The 18,099-nt window shown below is 40.2% G+C and overlaps 1 protein-coding gene across 3 annotated transcripts in view; it reads left to right on the top strand.

The window, feature by feature from the left end:
* Pou6f2 (POU class 6 homeobox 2) overlaps positions 1-18,099 on the top strand; it is a 508,576-nt gene that overhangs the window by 110,733 nt on the left and 379,744 nt on the right. For 2 of the 3 annotated variants that reach the window (XM_032884807.1, XM_032884806.1), the window contains exon 1: positions 11,811-12,062. In XM_032884807.1, the coding sequence (XP_032740698.1) occupies positions 11,897-12,062 (166 nt within the window). In that variant the 5' untranslated portion in view covers positions 11,811-11,896. Of the gene's footprint in view, positions 1-11,810; positions 12,063-18,099 lie in introns of those variants that run through there. The other variant, XM_032884805.1, reaches the window with a different exon arrangement.

The raw sequence follows: 18,099 nt of genomic DNA, 5'->3' as shown, positions 1-18,099 counted from the left end.
AATCGCATAATCTCTGGTTCCCACATGGTGGAAGGAAAGAACCAACTGTCATAAATTGTTCTTTGTCATCTATGTATGGTGATGCTTACACACACACACTCACACACACACACACACACACACACACACACCTCACAGTTAGTAAATAATTGTAAAAATCTTGGATGTATTTGAAACAAATCTGTATATTTTTAGTTGCCTTCGTTCATTAAACAATACAATATAATTATTTGCATAGCGTCTACACAGTACCAGACATTCTAAAAACCCAAGAGCTTATTTAAGAACACATCAGAATGTATGTAGGTTAAATACAAAGACTGGCATTTTATACAAAGACTTAATTTCATACGATTTGTTCCTGAACCTTGCCCAGCACAGCTTTTCTTCTGTTCATAACTATCATTACCTCCCATAACTGTAATATTTCATTATTTACTTGGCCTTATTGGTTCTCATCACTATACTTTTAGTGGCAAAGAGCTTTGAATTCTGTTTTGCTTTTGCGATGTACTTCTGTTATATGCAAAAGGGAGTAGTATGCAGCATTCACAGATACATATTTTTAAAATCTAGCAACAAAACACTGCCAGAATCGAAGTTAAACAAGGAAAATAAATTGCATAACCCCCTTAAAACAACAGATTAAACTGTCTTCCATTGGATTTTTAGAAACATATTCAATGTTTTAAAACCCAATGTAATTGGCTAGATGCTTTTAAATTGAAAAATAAAACTTAGTCTGTCTGAAGATAATTTGAGTTTATTTTATGACATATTTAATCAAAGCTTTTCTTGCTGATTCGTTGAAAGGTACTGCACAGGTGTGATTAGTTTTGCCTGACATAATGAGGAAACAGTAGCCACAGGAACAAAAATCAAAAGCAAGTCTTCTAGACAGCTTTGCGCCTCCCGGAAGGAAGTGTGTTAGTGGACCCAGGGGAAGCAAGGGTGCCGGCCCTTGTAGTTGAAGTGTGAGAAAGTAGGAGAGATGATATCCCACTTCACATTTGTCCCATACAGCAAGTAGAAAACATTTTAGGCACAGCGCATGTGTGTGTGTTGGGGGTGGGGGGCAGAGCCCCGTGCGGAAGCTAGGTAGAGCAGAAGGAAGCAGGGCTATGCACTAGGCCAGACTTCAAGTGCGGATTTGCCTTTGAGGCACTGGTACAGCAGCATACACAGAGACTAATGTGGGGCACAGGTATGTCATTGTCACACACCACACTTACATACACTGATTTGGGACAAATTCAGCCTTCTGTGAATTAAACTTGTCTTTGTTCAGTCACTGAAATGCCATCCAAGCAAGTTAGGAACCAAGAGGCAGGAATCATACAAATGGAGGCTTCTAAACCCAACTAAAACACTGATTGTTTAGAAAGGCCTTGTAAAAACACCTAATTTTTAATGTTTCTATGAGGGCGATTTCCTAATGTGCTACAATGTGTCTGTTTTCCATTCATCAGTACGTTAGCTCGTCCGTGATAGAGCGGTGCTTGAGGCCATTCAGTCAACCACTCTTGAGTTCTGGACACAACATAGTCACTGTGCTACTCCATCTGCCACATCATCAGGGCAGATTTGACTGCTGGATGGGAACCTGGCGTCAGTATGCTTCTCCAAGCGGGAGTTCCTGGCTCACCAGTTGCTGATGATCCCGGTAAAATCAAAACTTAAGTCTAGAGAAGCCTAAGGTTCTCTAGGTGGAGGAACGTTCATTAACAACCCTGATGATGCCTAAGCGTTTCCTCATAGAAGGGCGGTGTGTCAGTGCATGCTCTGCAGGCCAGTCACTGGGCTAGAGTGTGTCATTAGCACATAACAGAACAGCCAGCAACTGTTACCAGGGACAGCAAGTATGCTGAGGCTCATCAGAAGTGCGAATACTTCTCGTCTTTCCTTTCCCAGTGTTTGCCAGCCAGCAAAATTTGTGGTCGTAGCAGATCTTTCTTGAGCGTTCCTGTCCCAGCAGTCTTCAGAACACCTTGTACAGAGTGAACTGTCAGTAGATATCTATTGAATTTCATCAGTTTTTGTGTTAAGCAGGCCCTATTTTTTAAGCAGCCCCTCCATTTCAAAGGTTAGAGGTTAAAGGAAACACTCAGACAAGTCTATGTGTAGTTTTAGTTGGGAAAAGATCCACAAAGTAATTTTAACAGTGGTTAATAAAGATAGCCAGCAAGGCAGGAGAACCCGTGAAACACAAACCAGCCAGCTCATGTTCTCGGGAGAGCCCAGAGAAGAGATTTAGATAATCTTTCCAATCATTCTCCCTCCCTCCCCTCCCCCACCTCCTTGGAATTATGTTATCTCTGCTTCTCTTAAAAGCTCAGAAGTCTTTTGAATTGGGGCAGCATTCAAAGAACAGTCAAGGGTCACCCTTGGAATATTAAAGGAGAGTGGATTACCCAGAGAGGAGAGGGCAAAGAAATGCTAGGGCTGGACCCTGCCATGTGCAGGCTGAAGGGAAAAGAGAGGAAGCCTGCTAACTGGGCTCTGAGAAGGGAAGGAAGCTAAGAGAAGCCAGTGAATGGTCCCAGCAGGCTGTGTCAGGCTGGGGTTGGGAGAACATTAGTGGAATCAATTAGACAATGAACGGCCTTTGGAACAAAGTAGGATGGCTCCTTTAAAGAACGTGGAGACATCAAACTTATAAAATAAAATTAAAAGCCAGATCCTGTCTTAATCTGGAGATAAAACTCTACGGAATTTACAGCCCTCTGACAGTTACTTATTCCTTAAAATAATAAACCTTTAGAATTTATGGAGTAAATTCCTTCTCAAAGGACTTAAGAGTAATTTAGTTAAAAAAAAAAACTAACAGGTTTTTGACCTTTCTTTCCTTTTTTTTTTTATAGATATTGATTCCTGTTTTTTGTTTTTCAAATAAAATCAATGCCTATTTAGTGGGGGCTTGATGTGTGCCCCACACTCTCCTGATGTTTGCAGGAAGAAGATCCAAAGGCAGGCTGGCTCCTTAGCGGTGTTTACTGACCAATTTATTTTTGTGTGTGTAGGGAGTGGATCAGAGTCTCTCTGAAAATGTAATGAAGGCTAAGGAGCTCCCTTTACTAAGGTAGCCGAACTCACACCTTGTCAGAAGGCAGTAAACAAAGAGCACTGAGCAAGCAAGCGATAGAGAAATCTCTTTTATTACCAGGCAGTCAGCCTAGTCCAAGCACTATTTGAATTATTTATTTAATCTGTAAACGCATCCCATGTGGCATATGCTATTATTACCCCCATTTTCTTCCCAGGGAATTGGAGGCTCAGGGAAGTAAGTCCTTGCTCCAAGCCCTGCAGAGAGCAGGTGACTTCATGCCTGAGCACAGGCTGCTGTTTCCAGGGTCCAGACATTCACTCCTGGAACCATGGGACCAGAAAGTGGGGCATCACGAGATCCCTAAGAGAAGCAGACTACAGAGAGAACTCACTGTAGACCGGGCTGTGTCTGGGCTCAACTTTGGCCACATGGCCCTAGATATTTTATTATGACATTTCCAGACAAACCACCTCCACAATTTTACAACAGCAGAATGTGGATAGCACAGTCTATGGTTTACAGAGCACACAGCAGGGCATCCAACAGGAGAGGTAGATCAGGACCTGGCATATTACATGGAAATTTGGAACCAACTCAGAAGGTACTATGAACACAGGGAGACTTTGAACTGGAATTTTAGAATTATTAATTGGTCAGCAGGGGGCAGGATGGATTTTTCTATTTATTTATGGAAATCAGAAATATGGGAAAGCAGATATTTTGTAAAGAAAAGTTTTTAACTCCGTTATTTTGAAGGAAGGATGGAATTTGAGGCACTCATATTTAAGATACTTATTTAAATGACAGAACTCGAAAATTCATAATAAAAATCAACCTTGAAATACAAGTGTGTGTTTTTATAAACAACTCTTGAGTGGCTAAGAGGCTGGGAGGACATTTTATTGTGTGGTGAACTTCCAGTTGTGGGTAGATTCTTCCAGAAAGCCCAGGGAGACGGAGACCAGAGCCTGACCCAGAGGCAGGAGCCCTTTGTTCCCTGGGGCCATGCTGAGCCTTTCCTTTGTTGAGTTTCTCTGCTGCCCAGTTTGAAGGTAGCTCTTCTCTTATGCATCTCCTTCTTTTCCTCCCCCTTGCTTCCTTTACTATTAGTGAATCAATCAAAATGCATTGTGACTGGGAGCCTAGCTTGTAACAGACAGATTACTCAGTATTGAGGATTCTGCCTGCTAAAGATTAACCATTAGAAAATATATTATGACTTTGTCACATCTGAGACACAACACAGGAGGCCTGAGAGATGGTACAGTAATTCTGGATCCGAATTGGGTTCCTAGTCCTCTAGTTAGGCATCTCACAACTGCTTCTAACTCCAGCATTTAGAGATCCAAAACCTTCTATGAGTCTCTCTTTCTCTCTCTCTCTCTCTCTCTCTCTCTCTCTCTCTCTCACACACACACTCACACACACACACACACACACACACACACACTCACTCAAAAATAAACTATCTTAGAGATGTAACATGGTAGGCCCAGTAAAAACTATCTTTGAGTATCCTGAAGACTTTGTAGTTTTTAAAATAAAGTAGGTACTTCGGTTGTCCTGACTCTCTTTGAGGTCTTAAAAGCAAATCTCTAAAAATCTTAAGATATTTCAGTTGTTGGCTTGAAAATCCTGGATTCACGATCAGATTTTCTCATTCTGAGAGATGACTATGTCATTCACTTTTGCAAAAGTTTCAGATGCTGAACAAACATGAATGAACAACCACAAACATACATAAGATACATCTAGAAATTTTCAGACATTAAAATTAAATTTTAGTTAAAACAGACTGACTAATCTCTTTTTGTAATTCCTTAGCAGCTGTCCACTCAAATTACTAAATGCAAATTCACTTCCTGTAGAGCTGTAGAGCTGTATTCTGATTAAGGCCAGATGTGCAATTGAAGCCATGAGATTATGAAGATTATATGAATATAGGGTAATTGGGTGTAGCATCAATATTGCTGCATAACCCCATTACCAAAAGACCCAGTTCAGATGAGCCAGATTGAACTTGTATTGATGCTTTCACACGAGGCAGCAGAAATCGAATTGATGGTGCTATTAGGTTGTCAATATCAGTGTCTCCCTCTCTTCCCACATAAGTAGACATGAAGCATGGTCCATACAGATTGTCTCTACAGTCACACTAACTTCCGATAGGCCAACATGCTGTAGAAGGTGGTGTTCTAGATGAGGCATGTCCAACAGCAGTTTTGCATAGGTGTGTTGCAGAAGCCTAGAACTGAAAGACTTATTTGTCTGATCATTGTGTTGTTATCTCAACCTGCACACTCCTGCTGATACAGTTTTGCTTCTGACTTGTGATCAGATATAGCCGTTAGGTGTTGTCCTCTTGAACTGCTTAGGTGTAAGTGACACAGTGGCAACTGGAGAAGGACAGAGCTCTAGGAAGAGAGGGTTGTGACTCATGTACCTGATGAGGTACTAGAGGAAAGTGATGCTTAAGCTGGTCATATGTTAAACTTACCCTTGGTAAGAAAAATGTCATTCCCAGTCACAAAAACAACCAATGGGAAAAAAAGAAAGAGAAAGAACGAAAGAACGAAAGAAAGAAAGAAAGAGAAATTTACTTATTTATGAGTGCTCTATCTGCATGTACATCTGGATGCCAGAAGAGGGCACCACATTATAGATGGTGGTGAGGTACTATGTGGTTGCTGGGAATTGAACTGAGGACCAGAGCAGACAGTGTTCTTAACCATTAAGCAATCTCTTCATCCCTGCAATCAAATATTTTACTGTCTTTCCCCTGCCCCTTCCATATGATTCTGCATTGATCATAAGTAAATAATGCCTAGAAAGTCTGGAGAATATAGAAGAAGAGGCAAAGTGTTATCCCAGGGCATCTTCCTAACAGAGGCACCATATTTATCCCTTTTTTCTTCTCCTTAAGAGAACTAGCAGCAAACATTGCTGGTATTCAGGAAGTGAGGGCCTTGGAAGTAAGGAGCAGATCCACTACAGTAAACAGTAGAATCTTCTCCTTCAGTGACAGTGACTCCTACTCCAAATTGAAGGCACAGAGAGATAATTAAGAGAAGTCATGGCTTTATGTGGCAAAGTAGCATTGTAGAAAAAGGTCTCCCTCTACAACATACTCTACCCTTTGAGTGTATTCATAGGTACTATCTATTTGAGTCTCACAATATTTTAGGAGATATAGAATGCCATTTTGATATACAAATCAATACTGAAGAGACAGAGTTTCACTCATGGCCTTGTGGGTAGTTTGTACTAAAGTGAGACACAGCCATGAGTTTTAGCGGGCTCTTTTTAGAGAGCCACTATATGAGTCCAACGTTCTTTTTGAGTTTTGAGTACTGTGCTCTGTTTCATAGACTACTCATGCATTTGAGGATAGAAGTACGTAAATCTCACTATTCTGACTATAGTGGCACAAGGTAAAGGGTGAGAGTTAGGATTGTTGATTTGACAAAAGAATTCCAGATTCAGGTCAACATTTTCTGGGTAAATTACTGAGGGACTATCTTCAAGGGCAAGCGTGGAGTCTTTGTGAGGTTCATTGTGATACAGATTTCTGATCATTGTTAAAACTTGAGGGGGGGAGAAAAAAAGAAAACTTGGGGAGGAAATACTCTTCAATATGTTACACATGCTGAGACCTGAATTACTTAGCATGATTACTGATGAAAAAAAGAGAAAACTTGTTCTCGGTGTTTAAAATAACAGACTTCACTATTGACTAGATCAGTCTCTAAATCCACTATAAATTAATAAATCTATAAAGCTGGTTTCTTCCTCTTAATTATTTTCTATTTTGATATTTTCTCTTTTCTGTGAGAAAAATTAAACAGTAAATATGATCTTGTGTTTACATATCAAACTGAAGATAGATAATTTGCTTCTTTATTTTTTCCTAGATGAGAACATGTATTTCTAGAGTGGAAAAATGTAACATACACTTTCTTTATGTAATAGGAAATATTTCTATTAAATTTTGGTGTGGGTAATTTTATCATACAACCAAAGAAAAATTTCATGGATAATTTGAGGACTGCCTGAGTTATTTATATTGTCTCCAAAAGCACCTTCGACTGTCAGTTTCATACTTGGTTTGTTCACAAAAATATGCTGGACCTAGCTCAGGTTCAGCTAAGAGGGGCGTGGCTGTTTCCATTGAGTGCTTGCCACTGGACACGGGTGCTTTGCTGAATTCATAATCCCACTCTCTCTACTTTCTCTGACTAGAAAATGAGAGTGATTATGCTTCCAAAAATTTTTTATCAACTTACTGGAAGTCTTGAGCTGAATTATTCTATCTTTCTTTATCTGACACTATTTTAAGCAAACTGGCAAAAGCCCATGTTGGATTCTCCACAAGAAATACAGTGTCCTGAAGCTACTTGTTTAACAAAATGTGGGTAGGATCGCATTGGGAACTCTCTAGTGAAAATTATATTAAAGGATAACAGAACTTAGTCTGATGAGATTGCACCCAATCAGTACACAGTAAACTGAAAGAGAATATACGCTGGATGGACACAACTGAACCTTTATTGGGAATATCTTTGAGACAAGTGTTTTATGGCACGATTCATGGGAAACACTGTCTCATTCCAGCCTTTAATGTCTAAGATGAGATCACTAAGGCTGGTGGTGTTTGCATGGCTTGCTGTGCTTATCTACATGGGACACTACATGAATCAGAGTCCTGACTCCTGTACTGCACTGCTCCATGCACTCTGCCCAAGCAGAGCCATCCACAGACATATTTTTGTCTTCCATTCTGCAGGGAGGAAGATAACACACACAGCCCACTCTGGAATTGGTTGTCGAGCGCCAGCTGTGGCCATGCTGACTTTTTGGTTCCTATTTCAGGCCTTGGGATAACCACAAATTCCTGTCAATGGTTCCTGGGCAATATGAAGAGGAGCATCTAGTAAAGCCAGAAATCTAGCCTTAAAACTCAGTCATGTGTCTTAGGCTCAAGTCATTCAGCTTTGTTGAACTTGAATTCCTCATTCATAAAATATGGCTAATACTTTGCTTAGTTTGTATAAGAGCAGATACATCTGAAGAGCTTGTCTGGCAAAGACACTAAATGAGTGGTCTATTTTATTTAAGCATACCTGAAGGAGATCTAAGTAGCATCATGCTGTTTTGATGTTAGGGCACAGTCCTGCTATTCACTCTAGGATGTGGTAAAAATTTTCTTCAAATTTTGCCAATGGAATAATTCCCATTTTTTATTTTCTTATTTCTTATTTCCTATTTCTTACTTTCTTATTTCTCTTTTCACTCTTTTCCTCTTCAGTCTCTAATGACCCTTGTATATGCACAGCAGAGGAATAGGCACTGTCCCTATTCTATCAACACTTAAATATGGGACCAATTTCTTCTACCAATGTTGATAGTCAAATGGAAAAGAGGCCTTCATTTCTTCTACTGCAGTAATAAAACTTCAAGTGTTTAAGCATGGAAGTTTCATTACTTGGTATTTAATTTTTCATTTCAGCCATTTCTTTTCCTATTTGCTGCTGTGGAATTCCTTAGAAATGTTGAAGTTATAGCTTTCTTACATTTCTTCGAGATACTATGTGGGTATATATTGGGACACTGTCCTTTGCAGAAAAGTTTTCACAGACCACCATAGCATTTTGCAGAGACACTAAGTTCTAAGCCCAGTTTTACCTGAAAGAGATACTCCCCTGTTCACCGGTGAGTCTGTACTCAGTGGTCATTGCTTGTGGAACATTTTCAAATGAACTTCCCAGTGACTGCAGCTGTGATTCAAAGTTATCTGCTTTCTGACTCGCTAGGGGTTTGCTATTTAACCATGTCGTGTGTATGTTTGTGTGTGTGTGTGTGTGTGTGTGTGTGTGTGTGTGTGTGTGTGTGTGTATTCAGCTATGACATAGGAACTATAAAGTGTTCTGTAAAGTGAAAGCTCAAATGAGCACTTTAATGACAAGCTGTTTCCAGAGCTTACGTCACTGATAGACCTGGTTGGCAATCTAACCATGTATGAAGTACATGAAGGTGGTTTAAGAAAAGAAAGCTGTTGTCCAGTGAACATGCACCACCTGACAGGACATATGCACCACCTGATAGGACATACTTTGCACCACCTGACAGGACATACTTTGCACAGTTTTGCCATATTTCAGTACAAGTCAACTTAGCAGCTTCACCTCAGCTCTTCTGTGAAATTCCAGGTTCAGTTTTGACCCTTCACAACTAACGAGGGAGGATACTCCTCTTTGTGTCCTCCCAGATAGTCATTGACACATGAGTAATCCTGTGTGGCTGACAGGATTGTATTCCTAACAGAGGTTCATCATCTACACCCCTTGGAAGCCACACAAATAAGCATTGTAGCCAGAGAGATGGGATGTCCTACACCCCCTCCGGTATTCAGCATTTTGGGAAGTAAAAAAAAAATTCTGGAATTTAAACCTGGGTTCTTATGTTCTGTGACGTGCACAATATAAATACAATGAGATAACCAGTGCTGTTCCTTTCCCAGACTACTTACTAAATCAGAACAACAGCAGCAACGAAAAACAACAAACACACAGGGAGAAATTCTGGGGAAATTTGAGAATTTCCCATCTCCTTTGTCTTTTGTCAGTCTCTCTCTTCACCTCCCAATGCCAAGTGCTCCAAAATCCAGCCAACATACCCAGTGCCTGGGATACTAATCTATCACCGTAAATTTAGATTGACAATACCATGGGTCGACCGCATTGATTACATTGATTCTATTTCAAATATTTACAATACACTGAGACAAGCCTAATCTATTTTCTAAAGAGTTCAAGGTAGGTATCCCAGCTTCAGGGGGGGAACAATGGAGAAATGTTTGTGGTTGCTATCTACAATAATCTGATGTTGACAGAGAGTAGTATTTTATTTAGTAATTAACAGTGTAAAGGGCCGAGGAGCTGTCATGTTGGTTCTTAGGCTGGGGAATGTGATGAAAGATGATATCTGCGATCGCATCCTTTCCACTTGTTTAGGATTGTCAGGATGAGAAATGTCAGCATTATGAAAGCTCAGCTCTGCTCTTGATATGATAAAACCCTTCAAAAGCCAGCCTTTCTCTTCTCCCTCATCCCCCTCCTGCCTTGCTCTCTGCACTTGCTTTTTTTATTTATCCTGTTTTGTTAGATGGCAGAAATATAATTCTTCTCTTTCTTCCTATTATAAGCCACCATTTTTGTTTTATTATATGTTTCACAACCCCTAATGCCCCACTGAAAATTACCTTGTTAAATGACAGTGTTTCAAAGCCATGAATCCTTTCCACCATTCCCTCAGAGGTTTGAAACAGTCAACAGACTATAAAGAATAAATAATAAAAAAGTATTGATTATTTTGATGACTGTGAGATTCAATTAAGTATTAATTTTGCCCTCCAGTGGACCTATCAAGGTATTCAAAAGGGAGGATTCGGCTCAGCTAAATGCGTGCTGAGTGCTTCAGCCTTAAATAGGGAGAAAATGTGTTTACCTACAGTATTTGAAGAAGAGTGCATTGATGCACAGAGTCCAATATTTAAGTGCTGTGCAAATTAAGCCCTGGTGACAGTGACATTGTTTTCAGAGGTATGAGTATTGACTAAAGAAGTGCATTTGATGACAGCTTAAACTATTTGTATTGATTAACATTTTCATAGATTATCATGTGTCATATCAAATTCACTTTTCAGGCATGAATACATTAAAAAGAAAAAAAGCAGCAGCACGGGCATAGCACGACCCATGTGATGATGGGCAGGGAGCGTGCTGCTCCACCTGCGCCTGCACGTCACCTGTTTCCTGCTCAGGAACCATTTAGGCATAAACTTGACAATAAATAGCTCCCAGAACACGAAGGGAAAAGGCAGTTTTTGCTTTGCTTTGCCTCTGCATCTGATATCAGTGCCAAAGCAATCTTAGTTTGCAAGTGGACTAAAGGCTAGATGTGAGGACTATTTCTCATCCTAACATGCCCGTCTAATTGAGCCAAAGATAAAGGCGTGCTAAATTTTGGGGGAGAAAAGTTTTTCCTTTTATTTTTCCTGGAGGTGATTCTTGACTCCTTTTTCTTTAATGCTGTGGGTGTATGATGCTCTAGGTAACTGAATTATTGAACACAGTTTGTAAGTATTTTCCCACTTTCTTAAAAAATGTAAAGCAATTTCCGTATATCTGTTGTGTTTTGTTTGCTTTAGAATGTGCATTTGATTTGGGGTCAGCCTCTGTCCCCAGTCTGGGACCCCTGTAGCCAACTTCTAAGTGTGTTCAGAGAATTTACATAAGAAATATCTCCTAGTCCACTGAAAGCTTGTAGCAGGCGCTCTCTTTTCCTGTCTCTTTTCTCTACTCTTGGGATAGGGTTTAATTGCTTCTCCCCCAGGGAGAAGGCTTCTTAAAATAGTCCCTTTCCCTCCATAGGGTGCCCCTTCTAAAGAGGTGCGTTGCTGGAGTACGCCAGCACTTTCTTTCCCCCTTACTTCATTAAAGACAGAACAAGATGTAAAAACATCCTTACAAAAGCACATCCTACAATTAAAGCTGTGTTGGTTAGCCTGCTTGCAAAGAAGTTTCTTTCCCTTCCTTTTCCCTCCGAAGCTTCCTGAATCTCTCACATGCTAGTTGAGCTTTAATAGGGAGGGGAGTAATGGAGAACTCATCGAATCTGTAATAGCTCTTCACTTGACTGCAGCCAGCAATAACAGCAGGAGCAGGCAGAGATAAGAGAGAGGAGAGAGGGAGAGTGTGTGTGCAAGAGAGAGAGGGAGAGAGAGAGAGGACACGCTCTCTAAAGCTGCCACTTTTTCCTCCCCTTCGCTCTTTTCCCCCATCCTAGGATCCAATGATAGCTGGACAAGTCAGTAAGCCCTTGCTGTCAGTGCGGAGTGAAATGAATGCGGAGTTGAGAGGTGAGGACAAGGCTGCTACTTCAGACAGCGAGCTGAATGAGCCCCTGCTTGCGCCCGTGGAATCAAATGACAGCGAGGACACTCCCAGCAAGCTCTTCGGTAAGTCTGTCTAGGTATTTCATTTCAGTCCTACCATGTTGTCCGGAAGAGCAATCCAGCCACCACCACCCCAGCCCCCCTTTCCTCCTGTTTTTCATTCAATTTTTTTGTAAGTGCTAAAGAGGAGCTTCGCATCTTAGAGGGGCTAAGGCACGGAAGCCTGTTCAGCTGTCTGGGAGGATGCCCTCCAAACTTTTTTTTTTTTTTTTTTACCAACAAGGAACTTACTTACTGCCCATTTGACTTGTCAAGTAGTGTTGCCATGCCCAGGTTGGAAATTAGTCGAACAAAACAGAAGAATGAAAAGAAAGAACAAATGGTAATAATCATCAGGAAATCAGTTCTATTGCGTGAATTGGTTAACATTTATTGAATAAATATCGACTCGGTTTCGGGTTGCTTTGCAGCCTTTTGTTAAGGGGAAGGAGAGCAAAGAGTTATTATTTGTAGTCAAAAGATGAGAGAGGAGAACTGAAAATGTCAATACAAATCGCTCTGTGCCAGGTAAACAAAGGTGGCTACAGGCAAGGCTCAACGAAACACATTTTGTCATCACCATCTGAGTGAGTATTTCTTCTTTTAAAAAGGTTGAGGGAACAGAATATCCCCTACCCCTCTCCCCTAACCCCTCTCTTTAACATATTTTAGCCTCATGCTAACCATGGCGACAGCCCAGGACCTTTTAGGAATCTGTTTCATAAAGGAGAACAAGCAGAGGGCCACTTCAGCTGAGACATCTGTCATTCAAACATGACAGTCTCTAAGCCAACTCCAACTACTGTGATCTCTAATCAGAGAGGGGAGCGGGCTGCTGAGGCACGTGCCGAGTGATGGCTGCTGTGAGATGTCTGCTGCACAAGTACTCTATGCTTCTGAGTGACATTAGGTTTTCGGAACAGCAGTCTCTGACACACTTGCTTTTAATTATTTTTCAAGTGTGTCTGTCTATATGTCTGTACAACTAACCTAGCACAAACAAGCAGAAAACTGTTTGCTCTCAGATTTAAAAAATTAGCGCTAAAGTTTGGAATCAAACAACATCCATGCATAAAATACTTGGTGAAGAATGCTAATTTAGTTTAAAAATAGATTTTTTTTTTAGAGAACACTTTCTTGAGAGATGAGCAGCTCTCAACCGGTTTCACAGAGGACACCCGTCTACTTACAAATGTTCAGGTAGACACCAGAAGAGAACCACACAGAAACTTTATTTTGGATGTTTCTTTTGGAAAAAATACTGATTTTTTTCTCCCTAAGAAAGATTCCAGTTTTAAGAAACCCAGTGGTCACTCTTAGTGCAAAAGGTATGGAGTCTATAACCAAATTCTCCTCACCTAGGCTCTGAGGTTTTAACAATTCACTCTGTAGAAGTTTGTAGTTGTAGTTTAAGACTTTAGCTGTGTGCAAAGTTATGCCTTAAAACACTCATTTTGTTTTAAGAGGCTAATGAGAGGAATCAGGAAAAATTATCAATTACAGGAAGGCTAAAGTCCACATGCAGCCCCCTCTGATACTGACTACACTGTGTAAGGCTTTAGCTTTAAAAAAAGCAGGAGATCTTCACCTCAGCAAAACAGCAGATATTAAAGTATGTGTTATAAAGATTTCATGTATTTTTTAAAATAAGTGTATTTTGTCAAATTTGGTTTGTAGTTGAAGAGATCAAGGGATGACGGATTTCATCGTATTTATTTAGATTTTTTTCAGTGTTGAGAACTATATCGCATTCCACTTTTCCACTTTTACTGGTCTGCATTCCACATTCCATATTCCACTTTTACTGGTCTGCATGCACAGTGAAGAAAGCTTTGAAAGACCTGAGGGGGCAAATGGACTTTTTAAAAAGTTCCCTGGAAACATATTTTAAGTGGACTCTTTTCTGGGATGCCAGAGACCAAGGAGTCATAATTAAACTGGAAACTCACAGAGGACTTGGGAAGGAACCTACTTGCATTTTGGAGATTCTCAATTTCTGAGTGTATGAGAGAGTCCAATAAAATTCCCATAATCTGCCTCGAGATGTTTTACTAGCTTGTCTTTCTCCTCTAGATTACTTTATAAACACGATGTGAATCATTCCCAGTTTTCAACTAGGTAGAGAAGAAACAAGTTGATTTAACAGTCTTGAAAACTTGAGGAAAAAAACGAAGACACCAGAGACAGAAATTATACAAAGTACACAGAGCAGAGAGCACTCACCGGTCTTACAAGGATGTCCTAGTTATTGGGACGATTGTACTTTTACTTTTGAATAGTGCTAAGACTTTGACTAAGACTTAAAATTGAAAATTTTAGTTTACACAACCTTGTAAACGTAAAGTATTTGTCACCTAGTCTTTTTAGGGATTTTAAAGATAAAATGTATGGTGCTGGCATATTCTGTTTTCCTTAGCATGTAGATGTCTGGGGCATTGTGTTATGGTTTTAGATGTAGTTCCGGATGTGTTTTTTATTTGATAACAGAGAATTGTGTTGTTCCTGAGTAGTCTAGCTTTTCTCCACACAAGGGTCTTTCTGCCTTTTCTTTCTCAAGCCACGGTGCCTCTATTTTCCTTCGTGTTGTTAAAAGCCCATGTTTCTGGTATGGAAGGGACAGATCAGGGCAAATCCTGTGCATTTTGCAATGTTTAGCGTCATGAAGAGACATTATACAATAACAGGGGACAGGAAGAGCTTGGTTTTCCTACTGCACCTGAAATTTCAGTATAAATGGGTTTCTTTAAAGCTTGTCCACCCATCTGGGTCTTGTTCAAATTAGTAGCCCAGAGGACAGACCTGTCTTTCTCACAGTATGGCATCTTCGGCCCAAAACTGCAGGAGAAAGGCTAATACTGATGCCCTCTATGGATAAACAAAGGAAATCCCAGGAACCATTGGGCTTTTTATGCCTCTCCTTAAATTGCACCTCTGTACTTAACTGCATCCAAAGGGAAACATACTGTGCGGAATGTTTCAATGCTCTGAGCCCCTCAGAATGCCGGAAGGAGGAACAAGGAGCCATATGCCAGCCTAAGTAGAAAGTTCAGAAAAGGGCCCTTGTGTTTTATAAAGTAATTACATCAGAGGTAGCATTTTGCTTAACTTGAACAGCCGTGGAAACTGAAGTACACTTAAGAGAGATAAATCCACATTTCATTGAGAGACATTCGGTGAGGCAGTTCTCTGCAATATCATTAAGTTTGCATTATTTATTCTTATAAAGCCCATGGAAAAGTACCTCCATTTTCAGCTTATGAGCATATCCCGCTACATTCTGAGCCACAGAAAACGGTGGATAGATTGAGTGCAGGCTTGCACGTGGAAGAATTATTAGAGAAACTGGTGCTGTGTCACAGTGCTCTAGCCGCACGATCAAATGACTGATGCCACGCAGGGCCAGTTACCAAATATGGGACTAGTGATGTACACACTGGAAACTGTACCCCCAAACTGGCCTTTGGCAGACAATCTCCAAGGGAAAGGGCTGCCGTGTTTCTCTGGTGACATTTATATTGCTCATGTCAATGCGGAGCCTCACTTGTAGTTACACCCATCAAGCATTTAGTGTCCTACATTCAGCAAGCAGGATGCTAAAATTCAAATGGCAGTATCCACCACTTGGTCAGGGAAAGGCTGCAGAAAAGATAAAAGTAATATATATCCCTGGAAAAATATCTGTATTCTCAACTGAAGAAGTGAGACCTCATAAAACAGATCCTAAATATTTCCTCTCTATGTATTTGAGATTTGAAAATGATTTACGAACAGTGCTTCCCCTGGGACAATTCGTATTGTTTCAAGGTAAACCCTATGATTGCTTGTATTTAAGTTCTAGCTACCCTGGGCAGCCATGCTGGGCAGAGTGGCTTATTTTCCTGTTGTATCACACAACTGTGAGTGAGACACACAGCTCAGAATGTTGAACCGAAAGAGAAACACATCCTTTATGGACGTTGTATTTAAAAAATATGGCTGTTTTTCTCCTATAACATTATAGCTTTTATTTTTCTCGCTTAACAAAAATTATGATGATGCTCTCAAGAGTGAGCATTTTCAATATCATTTGTCTGTGAACTATTAGAAAAGAGTTGAAAGATGGGTCAATGAATTCTCCATGCTAGGAAATACACTTGTCTCTTTTCCTTTTCCTCCTACTTAGCTTTGTCCAAAATCATGCGTTAGAAAATTTTCTGTTTTCAAATTGCTGTTCAGATTGACTTGATTAGAATTTATAGCCATGGAGTCATTTTCAATGACAAAAGGATAAAGGACTAAATTGTCTGTCACCCCTTGAGACAGTGGTCTCTGCAGGTCAGCAGGGAGGTCACTGCAGGCATTGTGGGGGCTGCTCTTCGGCGAGGCTGCCTCTTGCCTGTGCGTGCAACTGGAGGCCTTCGTTCCGAGGTTGCTGTCTTCATTACTTTATTTAAATGTCTTTCTCAAGGTTTCAATACCGTGGGTGCTTATAATGCTCTCATAAAATATGCCGGAGCCAGTAATCAGCATGTAGGGCTCAAGCCCCAGAGGGAGTTGGCTGGAAGATGATGAGGAAAATTCTCTAGAGAAATATATTCATTTGAAATATGGAACATGCTTCTACATTTTTAAAAGTTACACTATATCAATTGAAAATTCATATTCTTTTTTTTTTTTTACTAAAGAAGGTGTATTTTGCTAGGAAACTTTAAAACTTCTTATTTATAAATCAACTAAATAATTCGAACAACATATTCTATGCAAAAAATAAAAAAAAGAACTAAACAGAATCAATAGAAGTCTATGACAGTGAGAGCAAATGGGATTCAGGATAAGGTGTTTGCCAAAAGCACTTTATGGTTTAATAGTCAAGCAGGTCTTTGCCCTGCTGCATTCTGACTAATTCACTGATATAATTATTTAAAAAGTCATTGAGAGGCTGTGTGTATTTAGACAATTTCAGTTTAGTGGGGCTTTGCTACCAAAATATTATTAGGACATTGCATTGTAAACAAATCCACTTTAAATATTATATATATATATATATATACATATACATATATGTGTGTGTGTTTGTGTGTGTGTGTGTGTGTGTGTGTGTACAGTATCCTTTGAAATATATCTTCGATATACACTTTTCCCTTGAAATACAAATGTAGAACATATATATTATCCTTTGAAATGAAACTAATACGAAAGCTGGCTGTGCTCAGACTTCTCAGCAGACTGCCTCAGTGAGCCGTGCTCATTGCTAGGCGGCACTGCACTGGAGCACGGTGCACAGTGTGTGACTGAAGACTCAGTGGGGACTTCCTTGGTGCTTTCCTTTTCTGCCACTCACCGTGCCTGGGGTGCTCTGGTCAGACCAGTGTTACAGAAGAGAAGTTCAGCATTGCACAGACTAAAGATGCGGGGAGGGAGTGCGTCAGCTGGCAGAGTGTGCCTATGGCTTCCTCTCCTCCCTTTTATTTTGATTGCTGTAGTTTACATATTTTGTTATTATTGTTAAATGGTTCCATAAACGGTCAAAAATAAGGTAAGGCATGTACCAGCAGATTTATCCGCACCCAGTCATTCCTTTGAATGATCCCATCTTAGCCTTTAGAATGCCGTGGTGTGTCTACCTTAAAGGTTACCTGGCATTGTAGTGTTTTGTACTTTTCCCAGCTTTGTCTGTGTCATAATTAATAGAAGTGCCTTTCAATGCTTAGTCCTTCAGTAGATTGCCTGCTGTCTTAATCACCTAGTTTAGTTATAGAATTAATGTCATTATTTTCAAAAATTGACCAAATAAAATATTCTTCCACTTGAGAGCTGAGCTTTTAAGTAGGACTGTTTCAGGCAAAGCTTGTGTGGTACTACACAGTAAACAGATCATTTGTGAGAGAGCTGTCCTCTCTTTGGCGACCTTGCTGGTCCATGTTTTGGGATTAATAATACATCAGACATCACACATTTAAAAGAAAGTAGCTGGGAAAAGGAAGTGGGGCGTTCAGCTCTGCTCTTGAGCTGCCCCTGAGTTCTCAGACCTTTCTTAGGAAGGTGAGGCAATCGTAGGAGAAGGCATACTTACCCAAATCTG

The sequence above is a fragment of the Rattus rattus genome, chromosome 14, assembly GCF_011064425.1.
Source record: "Rattus rattus isolate New Zealand chromosome 14, Rrattus_CSIRO_v1, whole genome shotgun sequence".
NCBI classification, from domain to species: Eukaryota; Metazoa; Chordata; class Mammalia; order Rodentia; family Muridae; genus Rattus; species Rattus rattus.
This window is presented reverse-complemented; position numbering and strand designations above follow the sequence as displayed.